Source organism: Castanea sativa, chromosome 11 (genome assembly GCF_040712315.1).
Source record: "Castanea sativa cultivar Marrone di Chiusa Pesio chromosome 11, ASM4071231v1".
Classification (NCBI taxonomy): Eukaryota; Viridiplantae; Streptophyta; class Magnoliopsida; order Fagales; family Fagaceae; genus Castanea; species Castanea sativa.
The window spans coordinates 18,590,647-18,610,189 of record NC_134023.1 but is presented as its reverse complement, the minus strand read 5'-3'; the positions used below and the strand labels follow the sequence as shown (position 1 = coordinate 18,610,189).

Genomic DNA, 19,543 nt, shown 5'->3' with positions numbered 1-19,543 from the left:
TGATTATAAAGGCCTTAAGGAACACGAATAATGGGTTAATTTCTTTTGCCCCTATGATAAATGATGTCTCTTTATTTTCGGGTTTGTTTTCAGAATTGTCATACTCTCACATTAGGAAAGATGGCAACAAAGTTGCTCATAGTTTAGCTAGGCTAGCTTTGATCACACCAAATTGTACTGTGTGAAGGATGTTTCGTCTCGCACCTTACCTTTTGTTCAGGCTGATTTGGCCACCCTTCAATTTCATATAATGAATGTCTTCTTTCTCCACAAAAAAAAAAAAAAAGAGTTAGTCACAATGACCTTTGAAAAGGAAAAATAAGTATAAAAAAAAATGAACACCGTGTGCATGTAAAGGGGTTATGCACACCTTAAATTAATTCCTACAGGATTGCATGAGTATATTATATTCCATGGCTATTCTTAAAAATATAATTTCACTGGCAACTCTGCATGCAAGCCAAGGTGGTAACAAGACCACCCTGACTTACAAAAAATGGCATATATACACTTGTCAAAAAAAATTATATGTTAAACTAACATATTGTGACCTCCCTAATAAATATGTTGAACATCTTAATTTGAGAATTACAAAAAGTTTGGTACAAAAAAATAAGAATAATACTATATTCACAACATTTTCATAATAATTTTACAACAAATCCAATGTGGTAAGTTGTTACTAATTCTAATTTGGGCTCAATACTAATATTATTTTTTTACCCACCAATAATAGTTTTTTACATAAGATTTATTGTAAAAATATTATGAACGTAGCATTATTCCAAAATTAATTCTGTCCCCCAAACATAATCCTTAATCCCTTTTATAATATTTTAGAAAAAAAAAAAAACTTAAATAACAACAATAAATACTAGCCCAAATAATAACAAACATAAACCAAACAAAAACAAGATAAGATCAAACAACAACAAGTGATTTAATTATTCAACAAAAAGCTTACTATAAAACAAAAAGATAAAAATCGCTAAACATTCAAATAGGTAGTTCGTTCAACCTATTCAATAAAAATAATCTCTAATTTCATTTTTCCTTAAAAAAATGGTACCAAGAAAAATATTGTGGTTGTCAATTCTCCTTAATGGTAATTACAATTATATTCTTTTTGGCTTTAAAGTCACAACAATTTTACTCTCCTTAGTCACTCGACTCACAATTGTAGCTAATATTCAAGTTATCGCTTTATTAGATTTAATATAATTTAAATTTTTTAGTGATCACCGTTAAACAAAAAAAAAATCCTAGAGCCACCACTATATATATATATATAACTAGTCGCTAACCCGTGCGATGCACGGGAATCAACTACTGGATGTGTTTAAGGAAAAAAAAAAACAACATTGTTATAAGTTTTTTATGAGAAGGAATAAGAGACATGATGTTATGTTTCTAGTTTAATTTGTATTGTATATATAATATTGAATATGTATTAAAGGTGTCTATTAACTAAAAAGGTGGCTATTTAACGAAAATGTGTCTATTGGCTGAAAATATGCCTATTGAATGAAAAAAAAAATGTCTATTAATCGAAAAGGCCTATTGAACAAAAATGTGCTTATTGACCAAAAATGTGCTTATTGAATGATAAGGTACATATTGAATGAAAATGTACCTATTGACCGAAAGGTGCCTATAGAATGAAAATATGTCTATTGACAAAAAATGTGTTTATTCAATGAAAATGTGTCTATTGAATAAAAATGTGTCTATTGAGGGGTCATAATTTTTTGGGGGTATAAATAGTGATTCATATTCATTTGGTAACTTTTTCTCAACTTCTTCTCTTTCATCTTCTTAAAAAGATAGGAAACCTATGAGTTTTCTTTAAAGTTGTTATTTGTAAATCGGTTTTTTTTTTTTTTTTTTTTTGTTAAACAGTGAAAAGGTCCAGGAATTAATAAAATTCATAAAACATTGTCTAAAAAATTGGACCACTCTCTTGGTTTTCGAACTCTTCTATATTCCTTCAATCGCCCATAAATTTAAACTATTAATTCTAGCAATTACTTGTGGTAACCATTTCTTCCATCTCCTTGCATTTATTTTCTTCAATTTGGAAACAAACTGTAAAGCAATCTAAGCCATTGAGGACGTGCAAAGGAACCAAGGAGGCCACCGACCAAAATAAAATTCATCAGATTTGAACTCAAATCTTTTCTCCATTACTCTACCATCATACATTACTGAAATCATTGTCCATTATTGCATTTTGTTAATATCTGAAGAGGACATGCGAAATGTGGCAACCACTCAATACAAAAACCCAACAGGTATTTTATGGTTTCCGTTTGTTTATTATTCAATACAATATCACAAAGTCAACCATTATACAAACGTCTCAAATCTACTTATGCTACGCAAATAAAATAATTTTTTTGTTATTTTAATATATGCATCTTATGTGAAATGGTGAGTAGATACTGAAACTTAACGGGTAAAATGAAAAGGCATAACTATTTGGAGTTTTTAAATATATACGTGGCATGAATTTCAATTGTCATGTCGTGCAATAAGGAGTAGTCAATAAAAACTGAAACGTGTCGGGTTTATATTATATATAGATATAGATTCATTTATGTAGTCATGTGGTGCAATAAGAAGCGGTTAGCAAAAAGTAAAAAGATACCTATTGACCGAAAAAGTGTCTATTGAATGAAAATATGCTTATTAACTGAAAAGGTGTCTATTGAAAAATGAAATGTCATAACTATTCGTGTTTTTAAATGTATACGTGGCATAAATTTATGTAGTCACATAACGCAATGAGACATGATCAACAAAAGTCAAACGCTTTGACTATTAGTTATTATATTGATTTAGCAGAAATCTGAAATTTTGTCATTTCAACTAATTCTTCATTACTTTATGTGAATTTTTCATGCTACACAGAAAGTGAATAGACATAATCAAATATAACATGTTAACAATATGCAGGCAAGAAAATCGAAATGTATTTTTGTTTTTTTCATAATTTCATGGGATGTAATGCAACATTAACATGCTGAAAATCATCTAATACAATGCATGAACAATATCATTTCATGTAAATAATCTCAAGATTTTTTTTTTTTTAAACAAAAAGAAAAGACCATTCTAATTCAAGAAATGGGAATTGAAAAACATCTTAATCTCTGGTGCAATAGAAAATCCACAACAATATTGACATAAGCTAATATAACATTGAGATGATATCATTATTCAATGAGCTATCATGTTAGCATACGATGAATGCACTTATGCACATGTTAAGATGTATGCCACGAGTATGGCATGGGAAAATGATTTTTCCAATATCATGAAAAGATTACTATAAAATTAAGTCATAATTCCATGCTTAAAAACACATTTTAATATGGAAAATAACCAAACTTAACAAATTTGTGCGTATTTAATGTTCTTTCATGAACACCATCCATATTTAACTAATCCAACACATATAGAGCAAATGATTTTTGAATCTGAGCACTTTACAATCATGGCAACGATCACTGGTGTTTCACAAACGCGATAATGACCACCATGTTCTTCTGAACTCACGGACTCTCCTCGTCGCTTTCATTGAGCAGTTGTGTCGTTGTCGTTGTCATTGTCGTTGTTGAATACCTTGGAATTTTCATTAATGAAGTGAACTATCAACGGAACTTAAACTTGTGTTAGTTGAGACTTGATAGGATTAAAAAATGGTTATGGTATGAGGATGCTTTTGGTTTTCAGGGAAATGGAGGTTTTTTGCTTTGCTTTTTGTTGGTTGTGGGAGGTACGGAGTGGATACTTTGAATTTGGATTTTTGCTCTAAATTTTGCTAGTTCTTTTGATAATGTATAATATAAATATTTCAATATATAAGAATTGATAAATTATCGATTATTCCAAAAGTTTAAACTATTAAGAAATAGTAAATTTAACCACTTAACCATAATTTTAACACTCTCCTTCACATATGGGCCTAAACTCCCTCTATTAATAAGTGAAGCCTAATGTGTGGAATTTTTAACATTTTAAATGGGAGATAGAGTGAAAGCAAAGATTTAACTTTAGATCAACTGTTCTGACATCACGATAAATTACTGATTCACTTAAAAACTTAAATTAGAAAATAGTGAATTTAATCACTACTTTAACTATAATTCTAAGAATTTTATGCGGTTTTTGTAGTTTAGCTTGGGCAGCAATTAGAGTTTATATCAATGTAACTTGGAAGGGTAGTTAGAGACCATGTGGATAATCAAAATATAACCAAGCTTGCAGCTGCAGTGGAGGAGTACTACTACGCACAACAAAGAGCAGGTCCTGAGTGCATCCAAGCTTTGCTAAAATTCTGCTGCCTGGTCATCTTCATGGTAGGAATGGATTAGCTCAAGGTGGGATATCGAGCTCATGAGGGATCTGCAGTCTCCAACAATACCAGTTTAAAAATTTTTACAGCAACAATATGAGTTAGTAAATGTAAAACAAGTTTAGCATCATGTTTCACTACCAGAGTGAGTCCAAGTGCTTCGGCAAGTAAAAAGACCATCTCTAACTACCCAAAGCATTGCTAAAACACTAGTTCCCTTCCATAAGGATCTTGAGAAGCCAGCTACCCACGACACAATATAGTTTCTTACTAATTAAACACCCACAACCTGATCTGCCTAGGTTTCATAATAAAGATCCGTCCGTGTTAAGTTTAAACTAAACAAGGGAATGACTTTTCCATTTCACAGAGATAGGAACTTTTGTGTTGAGTTTGGTGGAAGGTTTAAATCTTTTTGGAAGCAAGTGGCCATGAATGGGTCAGTCATGCCGAAATAAGATGGGGCTATTTATGGTGAGCCAAAGAGAGTCCCATAGGGAAGAGGAATTCAAGGAATGGTTATGGAGAGAGCTTTGGAAGTGCAATTGAAATGTAGCCAAGTGGAAGAGAAGGGTCCAATACAATGCCCTGGGATTTGGAGGTTGTTCCAACGGTTTTAGGTAAGAGATGGGTAGGATTTTCAGATTTTGCTTTATAGAAAGGGCAAAAGTCATCTACTTTGATTTCTTACCTTGTGAAACGCATGATCATAAAGAGAGGGTGGGATTGCTACTAAAGGACTACTTAAGGCCTTGAGCATTTAATGTTGAATTAAGGGAAGAAAGTGATCCATATCAAGAGGGAGGAACAATATTTTGTAGGAAGAGATGAATAGTGCATGCAAAGAGCAGGAATGGATTCAGTCACTGATTTGATGAGGGTGTGGCGACCAAGAAGGGAAAGAAGCTTTGATATCTAACCTGTGAGTTCAGATTCATTCGCTCCAACTTTGTTCATATATTTGTTGATGAATGGCAAGACCATGGTATTCCCCATACACGTGAACATGATGGAATGGTGAAACATTTCTCAAGCAATGACAACGTTTTGTTTTTTTTTTTTTTTACCAAGGTCCAGGCAAATTGGAGATGATGTGTACCAAATCGCCCACAGCCCAACACAATTTATACCGAATATGAGAAAATTACACTTTACCATTCTAAACTATGCTTCAATTTACACTTTTCTCCACAAACTATAAAAATGCACACTTTATCTCCCTAAACTATGACCCCTTTTATACTTACCCCCTAAACCATGAAAATGCACCCTTATTTTCCTAAATTATTACCTATGGAATGGGTTGCAAAGTGTTACACGAGTAATAGTCTAGAAAGGTACGTGTGCACTCACATAGTTTAGCAGAACAAGTGTTATGCAAGTAATAGTTTAAGCGAGTAAAGTGTGTATTCTCATAATTTAGAAAGGTAAGTGGTATAATTTAAAAGGGTAAAATGTAATTTCCCCTAAAACATATATACAACGCAAAGCATATCAATATATCTCAGAAAAACACAAATCAACTGCATTAACTAATTTAACTTACACCCAGATAGGGAAACGTTATACATCACTAATCGCATATACTACATGCACCAGAAACTTGGATGGTCCAGATAAGCAAAAAAAGAGTCAAGGGATGTTTACTAGGGCTGGGATGGAACCCAATTCTTTGATGGCAGGTCCATATTCATACAGACTTGCCTCTATGATGACAATCCTCACTAACTAGTAGTGATAGTACATTCATTTTGTTTAACTTCTTTTTTTTTTTTTTTTTACATTAATAGTTAGGAGTGGGGGATTTGAACCCTGAATGTTTCAGTAAGAAATATCAAGAGGAGCCAAATGAGCTAAAAGGCTCTTGGCAATTTTGTTAAACTTTTTAGTAATAGTACTTTAAGCTTGGGCTTACCGGTGCAAAGTATTAGCAAGGCTTGCAATCAACACATTAGTAACAGAAACTAACACTATTAAGTTAATAGATGAAATTGTCAAAACAAAGAGGATGGATGAAGGAAAAATTCTCAGACCGAGACCCGGTCTAGTAAAACTTCAATTGAGGCAGGATCACGATATGTTCAGTCACAGAAAAAGTAACTGTTGCGACAGAAAAGATGGAAATACTGAAGACCAAAAAAAAAAATTAAAGTTTCACCACCCCTTCAACACAAGTTTCTCTCAACTGGGAAGTTGACCCAATTCCATCCATGTGTTCTGGACAATGACGATTAGTTAATGCAATGTTGGGCGAGTAACTCGCGGCCTCACAGGTGTCTTTGATGGACTTACCCTACAAAATCAACAATATACAAGATAAAGTGACATCAAACTTAGTTAAGGGCTTGAAAGAACAATCCAGTCCAGGGGCAAACCTGATGGGTTGGGCTCCTACTATCATCCCACTGCAACTCAGTGCAGTAGTGGCACTTTCCGCCTGCTCAGGAAAATAAAATAACGTGTCAGATTTAAGCAAGAGCCATTTACTGCAATCACAGCATTATGTCATAAAGTTTTAGATGACTCAAACACATCAATAAATCATTAAAAAAATTAATTAATTACTCACTCCGTCCTAATTTGTTTGTCCTGTTTGAAAAATCAAACCTTTTAAAAGAACATCATTTATTGTCTTATCTGCCTTATAAAAATGTATAAGTTTACAAAACTATCCTTAAATAAATTTATTAGCTTTTTTTTATTAAAAAAAAAGAGTTATTCTTAATGAGCCAACTAAAAAGGTGCCCTAATTAGATTAATTTTTTTAAATGTTTGTTAGTTTTCTTTTCAAATAGTTTTAAAATTAAAGTAGGGGTATGATAGGAACATTAATAAATATATGACTTTTATTTTTAGAAACTGGACAATATTTTGAAACTTGCCAAAATGGAATTTTGGACAAACAAATTGGAACAAAGGGAGTATTAAGCAAAAGCATAAATCATAAAAAAAAACTGTTTGCAAATGTGTCTCATGTAATCTAGAATTGATAGCTCAATGTCACTGTAAATAAAAAATTCAGATATTATGGAGACAAACTATAGATCTCTTCTTTCTTTTTCTTTTTCTTTTTTTTTGGGGGGGGGGAAGGGGGGTGTTGAATGACCCAATTTTAACAAGAAAAAAAAGGCCAAAAAAAAAAAAACAATGTATAATAACCACAAAAACTAGAAATGATTCATGTAACATACAGTAAATTATATTGCACAAACTATAGAAATCCTCTTTCAAAAAAAAAAGTGTTGGTTCTGCTATGATCTTCCTCCCTTTTCTCAAATATTAATTTGGTTTCTAAATGCAGGAATGTGTATACACCTCACCCATAAAGATGAAACACCGTCCCTTCATCATAAATAATTCACACAAAAAGGGGACTCATCAAGCATATAATTTTTTTTTTATATAGGTCTCATCAAGCATATTAGATCACAAGTAAACATCATTATTTCTTACCCCGTGATGTTATCTCATGGATCTATTATTTTTCTATTAGTAAGCTATACACACACTCAATTAGTACCCATGACTACACCCAGACCCCATTCTTCTGGAGGTGTCATATAACCTCGAGCTCATTTGCATCATACAGATCCTTCATACCTAAGTAACATTAAACAATGTGCAGTGTTTCTTTATTCTTAGGTAGGAAAACAAGTATTTATGTAAAGAAAATGTCTGCAACAACCCCCCCCCCCCCCCCCCAACTATGGCAGGTGAAATAGAAGTGTAGAGTGCATATAAAAAATGACATTTCTAAAGCAACAAGCAAGCTTGCTGTTTTTATTTAATGCAGATTTTCGACATCCCACAGGATGCCCAAAAGCATATACAAAAAGAGAGAAAAATCCTCTAATTTTGGTTTCCAGTCTTTTTCAAGTAAACAATGCATGTAACTCATTCCCGAATATATTTAACATACACAGAGAAAATGCACAATTACTTCCATAATTCTCTTCCTGAGAGAGAGAGAGAGAGAGAGAGAGAGAGGGGGGGGGGGGGAAGGGGTGATTTTTGTGTTTCCGTAAGCACAACTGTAAACGACTTTTCATTTACAAGTATTCCATCTATGACAGTATTTGGTACCAGTACATCACAGAAAAGGAAATCATCATTCAGCAACTATGAATTGTGTATAATTGTTATTACTAATTGTTTTCATGATAAAGGGAAGTGCAGGCACAATTCTTAAAATGAAATATGTCCTCTGTAAGAAGGCAATAAATTCTCTCCACATAATTTATTTACTACATAGATAAGGGCAACTTCCTCTCTAGTCCTTATCTCCTCTTAACTAGAACCTCTACCTTAATCTTCATTATCCTTTGGTTTCTAAGCCAAGTAATTACTAAATCCACACCCCATCTATGGAATATATTCGTGCATAAGATATGAAAACATCAAACATCTCTCCATTTTACAAAAAATTCAGGAAATCCAATTAAAATAGTTGCAACAAGCACAAATCAAGATACCTATGTCATAATATGACTACTATGTTAATGAACCAGTGTCGAAAAGTAAACCTAATCACCAAATATTAGAATCAGTTTGAAGAAGATTGACATGGAAAAAAAGTAGTTTGTATGCTTTCTTTTTTAATGATAAATGTAACATCAGGTTTGATTAGATTTCACATTTCCACAAATTTTAAGTGAGTGACTAATTTCAAACCAAAGTGTCCCCTTTTTGTTGATGATAGACATGTCTTGACATATGAACATGACATGTTCCATCTTGCCAGCAGATAAACTAAACATATAATTCATGACTAAAAATAAACGTAATATAAGCAAGACATTTTGATAAAGTAATTGAAACCTACAGAATGAGTGCAAGAATGTACTGACAAGAATATCGGAGTCCAAAGCAAGAAAGAAAGGTCTGACACTATAACTTTGACAAATGCATTGCAAAATGTCATTGATTTAGGCCAATGATCTATAGCTCAAATTGCACTTTCTCCCCCTATTCTTAAGATGAGTTCATGGTCCAAAGACACAATGTCAATGAGCTCTAGCTCAAATGAAAACTTCTTCCTATCTTAAAAATGGGATGGAAGGTAAGGATATGGGTTCGAGACCCACAGGCTGAATGTGTAACTTATAACTTTTTTCTTTTCTGTTATTTTCTTCTTTTTTTATTAAAAAAAAAAAAGACACAATAGGGTCATGGGCAACTTCATAATCAAAAAAAGAGACATTAATTTATGAAATAGTGTTCTACGGAAGTATCCATGGCATGTTCAACAAGATAGCATTGCCAAAATGAAAGTAACTTTTGACATAAAAATAAATAATTCAATCTCATGGTTTGAGATGTTAGCTGATAACAGGACAACACACACAAACCCTTTTTTATATTATTAATAATGGAATTATGAAACTTCATTGATACCAGAAAACAGTCACGCAAATATACAGGATGTAGATATATGGGGACACTACAATCAAGCATGCAGATTACAATGATCAATTAATTCATAAATCGAAAATAAAGAATAACTACCCACAACTGACATTGTTACACAAAAATAAATAAAATAAAAACACCCTTATGTTACCTAGAATGAGGATCACTGTTTTTGCAAAAGAGAAACCAGAATGTAGCATACCACTCATTCTGAATTGGACTCAATGGGGCTTATTTTGCAGCTCATAATTAGAAGTTAGAATGTGATAAAGCAGTCTTTAAGTCAACAACTCTAGCCTCTTTTTGCACCAAAGCTTCATAATCTATAAATTTCTCATATCCCTTTATATGGTACCTTTCAGAAATGCAGATAAGGGAAGAAATTAGAAGGAATTCCACATCAGAAAAAGTTCTTTGGGATTACGAAAGACATACATTTCCTGTTGAAATGGTAGTACCTCCACCAGAGGATTGTACCATGACCTATTAATACTTAAAACCATAACTGATTATTTCACTAGTTATCATTTGGTCAAGTATATTGCAATAAATACAAAAGAGGATGGTGTTGAAGCGCACAGCTGGGAGCCAGGTCCAGTGTCACCACAGAAAGACCTCACAAATATCCTCTTAACATAACTTTCCCTTTTTTACTTAGCCAACAGGCCACTTAGATCAAATTACTTTTGTGAAAGGTTTTTCAATAAAGACATCTTTTCAGGTTGATGCCCCAAAGAATATACGTCCACCGTTGAATTTCCTAAGAAATTGTTGGATATGCCGTTTTATCTTGGATATCAAAGCGGTATCCTGAAGAGTAGGATAAGGTGATAATTGACCATGCTCCCAAACTGTTAAACTAAATTCAGCACCACCCACTTCATTTCTTCATAAATATGTTGGGCCATTAAGATGAATTCCAAAAGTCAAAATGGTTTAGTTAGTGGGATAACTCTTGACTATGTATAGGGAAGTACTCCAAAACAAATTAAAACAGACAGAGATATATCAAATTTGGACAACAAACAACTGATATAAACCTTGAAGATGTTAATAAGTATCCTATTGTTTAAACTGCCCACTATTCACATGCGCAAACAATCATGAACTCATTGTACTTAACTTATAAAAATGAAGCATGCTCACTGCAAAGGGTACGGTAATTCTCTAACCCAGTGTTGTTAAAAGCACGCTTGAGGCATGCTTAAGCTCAACTCGAAGCCCCAAGCTCTTAACGCTTAGCTAAGCCACAAAAAAAAAAAAAAAAGCTCACTTAATGAAGCATGCTTTAGGCACACTTTTTTGGAGCTTTTTGAAGAAGCACAAAGCATGCCCAAGCATGCTTATTTTATTTTATTCCTAAAAAAGATATGGATCATCAGATATCAGATTGTCAATATTTAATAATGTTTTTAACCAGGCACAGAGAGAGAGAGAGAGAGACCTTTGCAAATTTTTTTTTTTTTTAATTACTTCTAAAACATGAATAACTTCAAGGTTGTAAACAAAAACTTACCAGTGCAAATTCAACAAAAGCTATACGAGTTGAATGAACATGATCTCCCAAAAGCCTCAAGCGAGTAACCTGTAAATTTGAAATGATGTCAACTATCAATCACGTAACTTTATACATCATGTTTTGATTGTTTTCTAATCCATTAAAACGCAATTGTGTTTTAAGTATTGTCCCAACCTCACCACCACAGGCTGTTTCAAAGAAGTTCTTCACTTCAGCTTGAGAAACCTGCAAACACAGATGAACCTTTTATTGGGAAAAAATTAAGATTGACTGGGAATCAAGTAAATCAACTACAATCACTACATATGCATGCATAATGCATATGACCACTATGATGGGCATCATCCAGAACAGAGACGCAGTTAAAAAAAGTATCAGCAGGAATGTAAAACTTAATACTTCCAAATAAAACAAAAGGGAATACCTTCTTATCAATATTTGTACAATAGACTGTCCTGGCACACATTTCCCGTTCATCCTCTGACTGCAGTTAAATTTCAGTCATCAAAACACCAATACAGCAAACAACTTCATAGAGCTATGAAATTAACACAACTAGATAGAGTTAATGATTCATACCCTGGGAAGGAATGTAGGGTTCACAGGAAGGATGGCAGTTTTTGAAGGTAAAACCCTAACCGGATAGTACCCAAGCATCGTCCCTCCAAGTTCTAGAGCTGCTCTTGCACCATCTGTTGGCATAAATCCCATATTCACATTATATCAGTATGTTTTGGTGGGGGAAAAAGAACACCAGTAAGGAAGACTTGCGGGCCAGAACAATCAACTTACGGTCATCAGCAAACTCCACAAATGCAAAACGTAGAACTGAGTGCGGATCACCACAAATTCGGCAATCATTAACCTTCAAAATTTTAAAATAAATAAATAGATAAATATAACTGAGAAAAGTGATTTTACTATCTCTTCAACCAAATTAACCATATAGTTAAAGAAAATGCAATTATCAAAAAACCTAGTTCTCTCATAAATACAAAACATACTCAGAGAGAAAGACATATTACTATTGTTCTTATAGGAAAAGGCATAAACCAAAGCATTTTACTCCACATGGACCACACATAATACAGGCAGAGGAAAGCTACTAGAAATACTTTGTAAAGATTTTTTTTTTTAAAAAATTGATAAGTAACGAAAAATTATATTAAGCTAAGAAAAACAGCCAACCCGAGTACATTGGGAATGTACTAAGGGGGCACAAATCAAGGACCAAGGTTACAACGATCAAGCAAAACAGGAAGGGAAGAACAAGAAAAATGACAAAAGACCACACTCCAAACAAGAAGCTTTGAGGGCTGTGAGCGCTCTATGTTAGAGATTTAAAATTACACACTTTTGGACAATGTAGCAGAAGAATTAGAAAACATTCATCAGATATTCAAATTATGATATTGGTTTATATAAAGATGCTAAAAGGTTAATTTGTTTTTATGAAGGCACAAGGTTTAAAAAGAACAAAATACATGAAGTCATATGATCAAAACTATTGGGAAATAGAACCAGGTGATAAAGAAGTTAACATCAGTCACTTAAAACAAATAAAAGTATGATATGAGTCGTGATTATTGTAGATTGCAAACAAGAATTATCACTAATAATAAGAATGGGGAAAGAGAAACCATTTTAATCAAGAACAAACCAAACTGGTTTATTTTGTTTGGTTTAATCTCTATTTTTTTTTTTTTTTTCTATTTATAGAGAAGGGATGAAGGTTCTTTTTACAAATGATATAGTTTTAGTGGGATGAAACTAGACTAAATCAAAGTACATGGAATGTAAATTTAAATTTAGTAAAAGTAAAAAAGGTAACAAAGAGATGGCAAGACTTAATAGTCAAAAGATACCAAAGAGCATGGGTGCGTTTCCGGATTCGGGTGCAGGTGTAGGACTCAACAATTTTTGAAAAAGTAGAGTCCAGCGGGGTGCGGCGATTAAAAAATTATTAAAAATATTTTTAATATATTACTAAGCATACTTTTTCACATTATATAAACATATACCAAATAAAAAATCAATATTACTGGTTTTTTATTTTATTTTATTTATATATATATATATATATTTCTTATATAATTTATTGAAAATATTAAAATTATAAGTCTATGTTTCAACTAGTATATTAATATATCAATATTATGCCTAAATATCTACCTAAATTATAATTATAATAATAAGTTAATAACAACTATCACTTTTTAGAATATTAAAAGTTTAAAACAATAATATAGTATGTACGTAGCTAATGAAAAAAAAAAAGCCACAAGTTAAAAAAATTTAAAAATAGAAAGAAAGATAGTACATTTACGTTTGGGGGAAGGGTTAGACTTAATAAAAAAGTTGGAGAGTTTCAAAGTTCAAACTCTCTTTGCTACTTTTCAATGCTTTGTCACGTGACTACTGACTAAGCTCACAAAACTAAAAAGAAAGATAAAAGAGAAACAAAGCAGAGAAACTAAGAGCAGGAGATGAAACTCATGAAAGTCAGAAGACTCAAAAAGACAAAAACAAAGAACGAAAGAGTGAAGAGGAAACAGAGAAGAAGAAGCCTGATCTACGATTCTGTGTTGTCTGCGATGAGCTGGGATTGTTCTTCAGGAAACCAGAACGAGGTGGCGAGCGTATCGGGAACGAAAAAAAAAAAGAAAGACACAGCACTGACGCGCAGGCAGCAGCGTCGCCCACCGCACCCCGCATCGGACACGGGTTCGGCGGCCATTTTGCTGCGTCAGTGCATCATAGCACAACAGTAATGAAACATGATGAATTTTGTTTTTATCAAATTGCACCTACCAAGGAAAGTATATAACAAACAAAGATAGAGCAGAAAAAGAATATATATATATATATATATACACTTCTTTTTTTCAACAGTCATATATCACCATATGTGGCTTGCTTTTTTTTTAAGCCATTATGTTATTTGAGCAGTTAAAGATAATTATAAACATCCCAACCGTGATTGGTTCTTATTCTAATCAATGATTTTTATTTTTTTATTGGTAAGTTACACACACCCTGTATGTCTTGAATTCACAACCTCACCCTCCACCTTACTCTTACAAGGGAAAGAAGTGCCATTTGAGTTGTAGCTTATTGGCTTTTAATTAATGAAACTATCAGATTTAACAGCTTATAAAATTACTAAAGCCCTTCAAAGACATCCATACTAATCATTCGGTGGACAGCCACAGCTCAGACTGCAAGTAATGCTAGACCATTGATAGAGTACATTAGCCCTATCAATGAGGTAGTAATAGCAACACGGCCACTTCCGATTTTACATGTTAAAAATAAAAACCCCAAGAATCATTCTTAGACCCAAAAAGGGCATGGAGAGAACCAATCTCTGCCATGCATCAGATCCCAACACTCCATATTCAGATAACCATTCTAGACTTCTAGGTGATGATCACAACTAGAGTATTTACTTTTTCTAGTGACAGCTTTACCATTCATCTTCTAATGGATTTTTTTTAACATATACTTGTTCCATTACATAAATTAATACTTCAAAAACTACAATTTAGTGCATGCCCAGGTACACATATTGAGAGTCAGGTAGATACTTCATCATAACAATCACAAATACTTCTACATTATACTCATAAGAATTCAACTACCAAAAAACGAAAACCACCAGCTCCCTTAACAAGTTTTTTATAGTTACAAAGGGGAAGGGGACCTTTGAACCCTAGACATCTCCGTTGGAAACACCAAGAAGCGCCAATTGAGCTACAAGGCTCATGGCACCAGCTCCCTTAACAAATTCATATAGCTTATGTTAAGAATATAACAATAACAACAACCAAGCCTTATTACAAAAAAATTAGGGTCAGCATATCTCATATTAAGAAGAGTGTGAAATAAAAGTGAAATAAAAACAGCCAAACAGTAGAGTAAAAAATTTTACTTGCTTAGTAGAGTATAGAAGACAGTTTCAAAGAATGGGGGAGTGTCATTTCAAGCAGCCTGCTAGAAGCTGCAAGCCTAGGTAGCATGCTAGGAAATGGCCCTTACAATGGCTACATGCCAGAAGTAGTATCAGAGACTGCTGTATTAATAATGATATTCGTGCTGGGGCTACCAATGGATCAAGGGGCATCTAAGGGTAGCCACTAGGCAGCAGCTGCAATGGGTCAAGCGTGTAAATTTTCTCATTGCATTCAAAGGAACAATGGACTCAAGAAAACATATATAGTTGCCAAATATGTTCCACAAAATTTTTGTGATGAACTAATTGACAAAAAGTTTAAAATGTGAAAGCTTGAGGGGATCACATAGCCAAATTGTGACAACTCCCCCTGACATGATTTAATTCTTCTGTTTATTTTTGATAAGTTTGCACACACGTGCAGTGGGTTGTGAATCCATAACCTTATCCTCCAATCTTTCTTATGGGAGAAGGAAATGCCTTTTGAGCTAGAGCCCATTGGCATAGTTCTTTAGGATGAAATAAAAAAATTAAAAATTAAAATGAATTCAAAGTTATAACGGAAAAGAATTCTCTAGGTGTAAATTAAAATATTATCAAAGAATCAAAATGAAGCTCCTAGGTTCAAATATATTAAAGTACTGAAAAAACAATGGATTGATCAGTGTTCAAATGAGCATTGCAACTTACCTGGCCACAACTACTAAATAAGGCAGCAAGCCGCTCTTCAGTGACCTAAATTGACATAATAAAAGGATTTATTAAAGTTATTATTCAAAAATTAGAACAAAATAAAGACCTTATATTTATATATTCAACCATCAAGATGATTAGAAATTCCCAAAATTTTCACTTACATGCTGATCAATATCAGAAACATAAACTGTTCGTCTAATGCTATCCTCTCGTTGAGCTTTGAAAGCTCTCCCATTCAACCTTCTCCTCCCCTGGTTATAGTTGTTTCTTCTCTGGAAATGAAAAGTTGAAATTTTAGCAAATGTCAATGTTTATGGCAAGAAACTTCTTCAAAACCTATTTCTCAATATTTTCTCTCTTTATTTCCAACAGGTAAGTTTTATCATCACCAAAATAAAATCAGATAGAAAAAACTACCCTTCCTTGCTTAAGTGTTCCAGCTTCTCAATCGAAATACGTAATTAGACCACAATTGGACATATTCAGTCTCATCTCTCAGACCACAAATAGGTTAAAAACACAATTGGCTCAGATACCACCTATACTAAAATTAATACATAACAAAACCCAGAAACTCTACTCAACACCACCATCAACAAATACCAAAATATAATTCAAACGATCAATTGAAACCGAGAATTCTGTTCAATTCAGTTTCTTTCTTCTTAAAAAAGTATACCATTCCAAATTTTCTTCCTAAAAAGAAAATGGATATAACAGTATCAATGCTAGAACCTATTTAGTGGTAAGCATAACTTGTGCATACCAATTTTCATACTCAATTCAAATCACAGAAATAATAATAATAATAATAATAATAATAATAATAATAATTTTATAAAAATAAAAAATAAAAATCCAAAAACCCATTAATCTAACAATTCAGACACTCAACTCAATTCACACTATACCCAAAAACAAAACAAAACAAAACAAAAGAAACAGTAAATAAGCAAAACCAACAACAACAACAACCCATTTCTCGAAAAAACAAAGACAATCCAAACAATGATTCATACAATGATACAAAACCCAAAAACCACAAAGAAGAGATCAAATGAGGATGATGATTACCCTGCGGTTGTTGGGAAAGAAATCATTGCCAGAAGGCTTATTGGTGTCAGCAAAATTGTCGGGAGACAATTGACCATTATTCAGAAAATAAAAGCTATTTTGATGGTTTGGGTATGAGGAAGGAAAAAACTCTTTGGCTAAAGGATTCAACTTTTTGAACATAGCAACAAGTTCTTGCACTTGCACATTGATTTCAGATTCCGATGTGGGTTTGGTGTCTAAGGTCTTGGCAGCCACTGCCTCACCAGACACTTCAGCCACCGCAGCCATTAGATTCACACACACACCCACCACACAAAAAAAAAATCCCACAGTAATATACTATATATATATATAACTATATGTATATAAAAAATTCAGAGAGAATTAATTAATAAATTAATAAGTACACTGTGTTTTCGGGGGTCTCTGAGAGAAAATGGAAATGGGTTTAAAGAATTTTATGGATTTGGGAGTGTGAGAGAATGAGAATCTGATTTGGGTTTGAGATTTTTATGAACAAGAATAGAAAAGGGAGGTCTAAAAATGGAGACTCATTAAAGGGAAAAGAAGAAAAAATATATATATGCTTAAGTAAAGGAAAAGATTGTAGAGAGAGAAACAAAAGAGGGTTTTGCAGAAGAATATGATCAAAAAAGAGAGAGAGAGGCAAACAGTTTTGCTTTGGTTTTTGGTTATTGCTGATTGCAACCTCTGTATATCTTTCTCTTTCTTTCTTTTGTTTTCTTCTTCTGATTCTTATTAGTTTGTTTCTGGTTTTTTTTTTTTTTTTTCTTTTAAAAAGAGAGAGAGAGAGAGAGAGAGTATTAAAGTGAGTGAGGACTGGGTGACGTTAAAATTGGGAAGAAAAGGAGGACATTATCGTAAAAGATGACTTAGGCATTAGCTTTTGTTAACAAAAATAAATCATTGGATAATGTTTATGTCCTATTTTATAGGATTTTTATATGAAAAGTTTCCATAACAAATTATAAATAGAATTGTTATTAGTTGTAGAATTTATTATTGAAATTACTTTTTTGCTCATTAAGGATAATTTGTCACTTAAAATTTCACTACTTACCTACACTTATGACTAACATCACTATTTCACATACTAATAATCACTTACCAGATCAACAATTTGTAAAAAATCGTAACTTTAGCATTTGACCAGTTATTTTTAACTATTAAAGCTTGTTTGGTACCGTAGTTTTCGATAACTTATTTGTATAAAATTTATCAAAAAAGATATAAATTTCTTATAGCTTTTATATTAAATGTTTGTTAAAATGCGCTTATTTAAAAAAAATCTACAAATTAAAATTATTTGCTAAAAACACTCAGACAACTTGCTTTGGATTTTAGTCAAAGGGGCACTTTTAGTATAGATTATGCAATTTCGGGAGTTTGTTGGGACTTGGGAATTGGGATTCCCATTTCTGCATATTTATCTCTTTGCCTTCCTTTTATCTTTTTTAATTTTGGATTTATTCGCTGTAGTTTTTGTTTAATGCCAACTAGGGTGGGTGCTTTTCTTGGTTAATAACTTTTTTTTCTTTTTGCTAAACTCTTGGTTAAAAACTTGAATCTTAATATTTCGAATTTTTTAGTTTTTTTTTAGAAGAATATTTTTTGTTATTTTTTTATATGAACTTTATTGTTAATACTATTTAATTATGTAGTCTGCATACAAATTAAGATTAGGTGTAGTTTTTATCACTTTCTGTTTGGCGTGTTTGACATTTGCTTGCCTAAAACAAAGCTTTGACAATTGGTTGTGGGGCTAATATCTCCACTGTTGAGCGTCCGGTCCATGCGTTGGAATTCTTAATGCCACGTGTGAATTATGGTCTAAAATACTTTTCCAAATTTTCCCGATTCTTTTTTAGTTTAGTTAACAGGTGTCCTTAATACATTTGTTAATGCTAACAGATTATTTTTTTAAAATTTTGATAATATTTCATGAAAAATATAAAAAGTTGTAAAAAAATGAGTGTCTACAAATACTTCTTAAACTAATATTTTTAGATGGCGTATGTGCCCTTGATATAATATACATTACGATGATGTGACATTAAAATTTTTAGTTTATTTTATTTTTTATAACATTACATAATTTAAAATTACAAAATATATTACATCATCTTAATCTCATCATCTTCCTAAACAACGTAATGTTGCATTCTTGTATTGAAATTACATTAATGTAAAATTATAATAATGTAATATTACGGCGTAATGTAACATCACAGCAAACCAAACACCACCTTAGGGTATCCATTAACTTTTCCATTTTCATTAACTTTTTCATTCGGGAATTATTTTTGTGGGGGTTCCAAGGAGCGAAGAGGATTAGACCATGGAAAAGCTTCCATAAGCTAGCCCGAGGAGGTAAGTAAGCTCCAAGGATTCCGCCGGCTCAAGGATGGAAGCAAAAATAGGGTAGTTAATATCTTACGAAGGCCTAGGAAGAGAAGAAAGGACCATAGTGGGAGCAAAGGACGTGGGGGGAAGTTTCCTAAAAGATATATCTCTCACCTCCGCATTGAATGCC

At 32.7% G+C, this 19,543-nt stretch overlaps 1 protein-coding gene across 1 annotated transcript; it reads right to left on the bottom strand.

Moving 5' to 3' along the window:
• Nucleotides 1-6,370: 6,370 nt before the first annotated feature.
• On the bottom strand, nucleotides 6,371-17,778 carry LOC142617120 (polyadenylate-binding protein-interacting protein 9-like). Its single transcript, XM_075789823.1, has 10 exons — nucleotides 17,008-17,778; nucleotides 16,095-16,205; nucleotides 15,928-15,972; nucleotides 12,078-12,150; nucleotides 11,865-11,977; nucleotides 11,710-11,769; nucleotides 11,460-11,510; nucleotides 11,283-11,351; nucleotides 6,733-6,794; nucleotides 6,371-6,650 (listed from the first exon to the last, which is right to left on the bottom strand). Exons 1-10 carry the CDS (start codon nucleotides 17,275-17,277, stop codon nucleotides 6,593-6,595), a joined length of 912 nt encoding a protein of 303 aa, XP_075645938.1. The 5' UTR covers nucleotides 17,278-17,778; the 3' UTR covers nucleotides 6,371-6,592.
• Between the last annotated feature and the right edge of the window lie 1,765 nt (nucleotides 17,779-19,543).